Genomic DNA, 8045 nt, shown 5'->3' with positions numbered 1-8045 from the left:
CAGGTATCATGATTCATATCCTCTAAAGGGTAGAGAGAAAAAAATCAATCTTTTCCAGGAAAGACAGTAAAACCGTAAAGCTTCTTTCCCTCTTGCTTAGCCTGATACTACATATCCACAAATGAAAATAATTCTGTGAGTGCTAGTCCTCATACAGATGCCACAACACCTGCTTTCAAATTCTTATAATCAGAGACATTATGTAACTGACTATTTGGCTCCATTGTGACTCTGATAACAAACAGGTTAGCTTCCTTGGCATTTTACTCAGCTTGTTAACCCATCACTTTCATTTTCTCTGTCCCCACCCAACATTTATACCCAAGTGTTCTTTTTTTTTTGGGCTTTTTCGGGCCACACCCGAGGCACATGGAGGTTCCCAGGCTGGGGGTTGAATCGGAGCTGTTGCTGCCAGCCTACACCACTGCCACAACAACGCCAGATCCGAGCCACGTCTGACTTACACCATAGCTCACGGCAACACCTGATCCTTAACCCACTGAGTGAGGCCAGGGATCGAACGCACCCACAACCTCATGGTTCTTAGTTGGGTTCGTTTTCTCTGTGCCGCGATGGGAACTCCTATACTCAAGTGTTCTGATGCAGCAAGATGCACTGTAAGCTAAGAGTCAGAATCATACCCACCACAGTCTGGTAAAAGTTAAGCAAATACTGGTCACTCAAAAATATCATTGACTTGACATCCTGGGTTTAATTTCCTCATGAATTCATCATTCCTTCAAAATGTCAAGACCAGAAGTGTTTCACTGGCAGTGTGCAATTCTCATTTAATTCTTCAAAGCTTCATTGGACATGGTCAAGCCTAGAGGTAGATGCAGTAGAGGAGACAATTTGGGGAAATGCTCCCTTCTTAGCCACTCTAGCAGATGTGAGAATGGTGAAGAGACAACTACTGGGCAATTTCACCCTCCCCACATAGACATATCTACCTCTTCTCTGGTCACCACGCTCTGGGACTTATAAGCAGAGATCCCTTGTCAGAAAACATCAGTCACACTCACTGTCAATTCTACGATCACAGAATCATCATTCTACTTCTCACTGACATGAGGACAGCATGGTCATCTCGGTACAATGCTTCTCAAACTACAAAGTAATATGAATCACCTGAAGACTTTGATGAAATAGATTCAGATTTAACAGGTCAGGGGTAGAGCCCAAACTTCTGCATTTCTAACAAGTTTCAAAGCTGTGATGTTGCTGCTGATTTGCAAACCACACTTGAGTAGCAAGGTCCTAGTACCATCACCTTCCCAAACCTGGAACACATTTTACCTTCAGGTCTCCTTGCAGCTGAGAACTAGGACAGGGAGAGAAGAGAACTAAACAGGGCAGAAAACTCAGAACCTCTGCACAGGGAGAGATCCATCATGTACACTGGAGTTAATTAAGCTCACAGATTCTCACTGCCCAAAATCTGGATCTTTGTTCCTGCCTAGATGGATCTGCCAGATTCTTCTTGCGTAGCTGAATGACATATCTTGGCTCAGCCTCACTTGGCAGCCTTATCTGATTCCACTTGGCCAGTAACTCAAACACTGGTGTAGCACCTGCAAAAATGCAAGTTCCTGGGTTCTGATTCATTAGGTCTGGACCGGCCCCAAGAATAAATAGTTATTCTAGATCATTCTAACCCATTCTGAGATTTGGGGGAGGGAAATACATGTAACATTTTTGATGGACTGGAACATGTATTTCCAATGGTGTTAACGCCTTTCCATCAAGGAAGACAGCAAAGAAAGGAGGAATTAAAAAAATTACTGGGAGTTTCCATCATGGCACAGAGGAATCAAATCTGACTAGGAACCATGAGGTTGCGGATTTGATCCCTGGCCTTGCTCAGTGGGTTAAGGACCCAGTATTGCCATGAGCTATGGAGTAGGTTGCAGACACAGCTCGAATCCTGCATTGCTGTGGCTGTGGCATAGGCCAGCAGCTACAGGTCCGATTTGACCCCTAGCATGGGAACCTCCATATGCTGCGGGTGTGGCCCTAAAAAAAAAAAAAAAATTACTTGAGCACCTTATACTATGCTAGAAGAAATGATTTCCTCCCCAATACGGACATTTGCTTAAGGTCATTTATAGTTAATTCCAGTATATTTTGTCCTTTTCTTTAGAGAAGTTTACTAAAAATGTGAACAATTATTCTATAGAAAACTCTTTTTTCTTTCTTTCTTTTTTTTTTTTGTCTTATCTAGGGCTGCACCTGCAGCATATGGAGGTTCCCAGGCTAGGGATCTAATTGGAGCTGTAGTTGCCGGCCTATGTCAGAGCCACAGCAACTCAGGATCCGAGCCACATCTGTGACCTACACCACAGCTTAGTATGCAACCTACACCACAGCTCATGGCAACGCTGGATCCTTAACCCACTGAGCGGGGCTAGGGATTGAACCCGCAAACTCATGGTTCCTAGTCAGATTCGTTAACCACTGAGCCACAATGGGAACTCCAGAAAACTCTTTTAATGCAGGTATGCTTACAGATATAGTCACTCAATGATCAAAATATAAAAGAGATGGTTATTTACTTTCTGGCTGAACAAATAAAATTGGAGTTGTTCATACAAACACATTTTAAAAAATATATCCAAGAAGATAAACATTGAGATCAGCTACCAAAAACAACTTAGTATTAATTAGTACCATTAAAATGGCAGACGCATATACAAAAAAGCAAAAAGTAACTTTACCTAGACTTTATAAATGAAATGTCCTCCCTAAGAAGGGCTACAGTTTGGCTACTTGGTTTCTCCAGGGGCAGATGTGGCATCAGGAGGGGTGTTATTCTCTGCTGGTGTAGCTACAGGTCCTGCCGCAGTAGCAGTGATCTTAGATTCGGCAGGGGTGGCTTCTGGATTGGAATCAGCTCCTGTCTGACTGGAGGTGGTCTCAGTCTCATTGGAGGTGGGTTCAGTCTGAGAGGCTGAGGCTTCTTGACTGGAGCTGGCATCCATTAGAGTAGGCATGATGTCAGCTGGAGCAGGCATGGCCTCTTCTTCTGTTTCCAATTCTGTATCCTGACTTTGAACTTCCTCACCTTCTTCTACCATAGCAGGTGGTAGCTGTAATAAAGTCTAATGAAAACAAAAAACACCAATGAACACCAGTGCAAAAACAATGGTTTACAAAGCTAAGCTGTCTCATTAACATTATCTTCCTAAAAGATACTGTCAACTTTAGAATTCTCCAAGATGCTGCTGGGCATTTTATATTACAGATGAAATAATTCTGATGACAATGGCCTAGGTTTTGCTGACTCTATGGAATATGTCCATGTAGGAATCAGATAATAAGACCAGAGTACATATTAAATCTTCAGGGAGAAAAATAGAAAAAGCTATTAAATTTTTTAGCAAAGAAATTTATTGTAATGTTCTGGGAAAACAGTGGCCGGTTAGGACTGACTGCCACCCCAGCTCAATCAAGGGGCCCTGAGAGGCGTGAGGAGGAAACAAGCCTTGAGACAAGGCCATGGCATGGAAGGAGCAGCAGAGCACACTCAGCAAGAACACTGGAGACCTCTCATGTCTGGCTTCCCTGTTACTGATGGTAGTCTGCAGCCAAGGCATGGCTTTTCTCCTCAGGAATTACTTCTCTTGTTGTAAACAAAAAATTTTAAAAGCAGTATTCACAACAACTGTACAAAGTATGAAATACTTAGCAATAAAACTAATAACAAATGGGGAGTTCCCGTTGTGGCGCAGTGGAAACGAATTCAACTGGTATCCATGAGGATGCAGGTTTGATCCCCGACCTCGCTCAGTGGGTTGGGGATCCAGCATTGCCGTGAGCTGTGGTATAGGTCACAGAGGCAGCTCAGATCCTGAGTTGCTGTGGTGTAGGCCGACAGCTGCAGCTCTGATTCAACGCCTAGGCTGGGAACTTCCATATGCTGTGGATGGGACCCTAAAAAGCAAAAACAAACAAGCAAAAACTAGTAACAAATGTATAAACCTTAAATTCTGAAAACTAACAAACACTGAGGAGAGAATTCAAAGACCTCAGTAAGTGGAGAGAGAGATCATATTCATGGAAAGCAAGCCTCAATATTGTTAAGATGTTAATCTTCCCAAACTGATCCTAAACAATAATACTCAAAGATCCTAATCAAAACCTCAACAAGCTTTTCTCGGGGGTTGAAACAGGCAAGTTGGTTCTAAAATGTATAAAGAAAAGCAAAGGAACTAGAATAGCCAAAAACATTTTGAAAAAGAATAAAACTGAAGGATTCACATTATCTAATTTGAAGATTTACTATAAAGAAACTCTAATAATGGTAGTGAGGTAATGGCAAAAGGAGATACCAGAGATCAATAGAATAGAATAGAAAGTCCAGAAATAGACTCTCACATCCACAGCCAATTAATTTTTCTTTTTTTAACTAAGACAACAAGTAAGATCTTAAAAGTACTCAAGATAAAAAAAAAAATGTAACTATGTGTGGTGATGGATGTTAATCAGATTTATGGTGGTGATCATTCTGCAATATATAGAGATATTGTCATTATTTTATCTTATTTTATTTTTTTTTTAATTTTTTTGGTCTTTTTGCTATTTCTTGGGCCGCTTCCGCGGCATATGGAGGTTCCCAGGCTCGGGGTCGAATCAGAGCTGTAGCCACCGGCCTACACCAGAGCCACAGCAACGCAGGATCCGAGCCGCGTCTGCAACCTACACCACAGCTCACGGCAATGCCGGATCATTAACCCATTGAGCAAGCGCAGGGATCGAACCCGCAACCTCATGGTTCCTAGTCGGATTCGTTAACCACTGAGCCACGACAGGAACTTCATTGTCATTATTTTATATATGTGAAACTAATAAAAAGTTTTATGTCAATTTTATCTCAGTTTTTAAAACTGCTTTTTAATCTCCAAAAAAAAGACAAGGCAATTCAACAGAGGGGGAAAACACCCTATTTAAGGAAACAGTGCTGAAACAACTGAATATCCAAATGGAAATGAGTAAAATTCAACCCTACTTTATACCATCCATCTCACAACATATCATATCCCTAAATGTCAAAACTATAAAACTTCTAGAAGAAAACATTAAAAAAAAAACCTCTGTAACTTAGGGTCAGGGTAAGTTCTTTTAGGACATAAAAAGCATGAATCACAAAAGAACAGCTTGATATACTGGGACTGTCAAAATTTAAAACTCCGGTTCTTTGAAAGACACTTAACAAATGAAAACACAAGTCATAGACTAAGATAAAATATTCATAAAACAAACATCTGAAAAGGAAACTGTAGTCAGAATAAATTTTAAAACTCACAAAACTCAGTAACAATAAAACAGCCTCCTGAAATGAGCGAGAGGCCTGAACAGACACATCCTCAAAGATACAGACGGCAAATAACCATATGAAAAGATGCTCAACATCAAAAGCTATTAGAGAAATGTAAATTAAAAGAAACCCAACCATAATTAGAGTGTGTGGGCTCTCATACACTACTGGTGGGAATACAAAATGGTACAACCATTTTGTAAGACAAGTGGGCAGTTTCTTAAAGAACTGAATACGTATTTACCATACTATCCAACCACTCCACTCCTAGAAATTTACCTAAGTACAAAAACGTGTACGAGATTGTCCACGGCAACTCTATTTGTAATAGCTAAAACTGGAAGCAACCCAAATGTCCAGCAACAGAAGAATGGGTAAACTTAGCCCATCCATATAATAGACTACTCACTCAGCAATAGAAAGGAAAGGAATACCCATACATTCCAAAACATAAATGAATCTCAAAATAATTATGCTGAGTAACTGTAGGTAGCGGGGAATAAAAAGGGTTCATACTAAATGAGTCTATGTATATAAATGTCTTAAAAATGAAGGCTAATCTATCATGACAGAAAGTAGATCCTTGGTTTCCTGGAGAAGGTGGAAAAGGAATTGGTGAGGACAAGAGGGATTATCAAGGTGCGTGAGGAAAACTTTTGGCGATAACAGATACGTTCATTTTCTTGGTTTTTTTTTTTTTTTTAATTGCTGCACCTGTGGCATATGGAAGTTCCTGAGCTAGGAGTGAATTGGAGTTGTAGCCGCAGGCCTACGCCACAGCCACAGCCATGCCAGATCTGAGCCCAATCTGCAACCTATGCCACGGCTTGCAGCAACATCAGATTTCCAAACCATTGAGCAAGGCCAGGGATCAAACCTGTGTCCTCATAGAGACTACACTGGGTTCTTAACCTGCTGAGCCACAATAGGAACTCCATGTTCATTACCTTGATTGTGGGGATGGGTTCATGGATATAGACAAAATCAGAATTATTAAATTGTATACTTTAAATTCGTAGAATTTATTGTATGTCAAATTATATCTAAAAAAGCTGTTTTTAAAATAGGGATGTGGCGGAGTTTCCTGGTGGTCTAGTAGTTAGGATTCCGGGCTTTTACCACTGCAGCCCGGGTTCAATCCCTGGTCTGGGAACTGAGATTTCACATCAAGCCATTGCATGCCACAGCCAAAAAAAGGAGACTGTCACATGAACAGTAACAATTTACTTTGGTTTTGTTGGTTTCCCACAAGGAATCAAATACTTTAAAGATGTATTCTGCAACAGAGAACATTCTTCAGCAAGAAAAACATGAGTCAATTTTGAGAAAACTCACCTGATGATAATGATGTGTGGTCTGTATCAAATGCATATACATGTTGTATACAAAATTTGCCATCTGAGGCATATTCTTTATTATCTGTACTTCGTGAGATGGTCTTTCTCCATTCTAGAAGAAGGCAAAAAGAAAGTTAAGTATAGAGTGAAAAATGCTGAAAGCTAACATTTCAACAGAAGCTTATGTCTCCATCTTATGTATGAACACTATCAGGGCTCAAAGGACAGAAAATAGTCAGAGGACATTGAGATGTAAATGATAGAGTCCAATAAGGATTTCATGAAGAGGAATGATTCAACTTAAACCTAGCAAAGATTAGGAGAGAGCTAAGAGTCGCCAGCTTTTAAAATAATTTAAGGCTGGTAAGTAAAACATCAGTTTTGGTCTACTAACTCATGTGGAAGAATTAATAAGAAACAGGCAATTATTTGAATAGAAAGAAAAACCAACATGGTCTAAAGTAGTGGTCCAATACCATATATGCTCCAAAGGAAATTCTCAAGGTTATCCAGAAATAAAATGTTAAAATTCTTCTTCTCATTTATGGTTTTCTAAAAATTAAGAAGCTAACATTTGTTATTTATTTATTTATTTATCTGTCCTTTTAGGGCCGAACCCGCAGCATATGGAGGTTCCCAGGCGAGGGGTCGAATCAGAGCTACAGCCGCTGGCCCATGCCACAGCCACAGCAATGCCAGATCTGAACCACATCTGCGACCTACACCACAGCTCAAGGCAATGCCGGATCCTTAACCCACTGAACGAGGTCAGGGATCGAACCTGCATCCTCATGGCTGCTCGTCAGATTTGTTTCCACTGAGCCACGATGGGAACTCCTATTATTATTTAATATGTAGAATATCAGTAACAAAGGTGAATATTTGCCAAGGTTTTTTTGGTTTGTTTTTTACTAATAATGTCTATAGTCAAAAATGTTGGCAAATAGTAGTTCAAGGTGTAAAGTTTGTGATATCCATCACAACCATGTGAGGAGAATGTTAAATCACAGAGGTTTGGACTCTAAGACCCAGAGGTTAGGATTTAGTAGATCTGAAACAAAAATGAGGTGATTCTGAAGGAGAAGTTTCTGGTAACAATCTGAAAAACACCACTCTACTGGTGTAGGTAAAGTGGTAAAGAAAATGAAGAAAACACAAAATTTGCACTTCTGAAACCACCCTAGAATAATGATTAAGAACTTTTAAAGTCGATTATAAAATTTTTTACAAAGTCTCACCCTTTCTTAATGTAGGAACAATTCAGAAAACCAGAAAGGTAAAAAACTGTATCAAGAAAAAAGATTTTACCTTAAAGTGACAAGTTATTTAAAGTACATAAAATCAGAAATATTTAGTTCACTAAACAGCATTTCTCAGAATTAAGCAGGATGGCA

At 39.9% G+C, this 8045-nt stretch overlaps 1 protein-coding gene across 2 annotated transcripts in view; it reads right to left on the bottom strand.

Annotated features, from left to right (window-relative positions):
• AQR (aquarius intron-binding spliceosomal factor) overlaps positions 763 to 8045 on the bottom strand; it is a 99685-nt gene continuing 92402 nt past the window's right edge. The window contains exons 34-35 of one of the 2 annotated variants that reach the window (XM_021098271.1): positions 6650 to 6763; positions 763 to 3098 (exon numbers count right to left, since the gene is read on the bottom strand). In XM_021098271.1, coding sequence (XP_020953930.1) covers positions 2763 to 3098; positions 6650 to 6763 — 450 coding nt within the window. In that variant the 3' untranslated portion in view covers positions 763 to 2762. The remainder of the gene's footprint in view (positions 3099 to 6649; positions 6764 to 8045) is intronic. The other variant, XM_021098273.1, reaches the window with a different exon arrangement.

Source organism: Sus scrofa, chromosome 1 (assembly GCF_000003025.6).
Source record: "Sus scrofa isolate TJ Tabasco breed Duroc chromosome 1, Sscrofa11.1, whole genome shotgun sequence".
NCBI classification, from domain to species: Eukaryota; Metazoa; Chordata; class Mammalia; order Artiodactyla; family Suidae; genus Sus; species Sus scrofa.
This window is presented reverse-complemented; position numbering and strand designations above follow the sequence as displayed.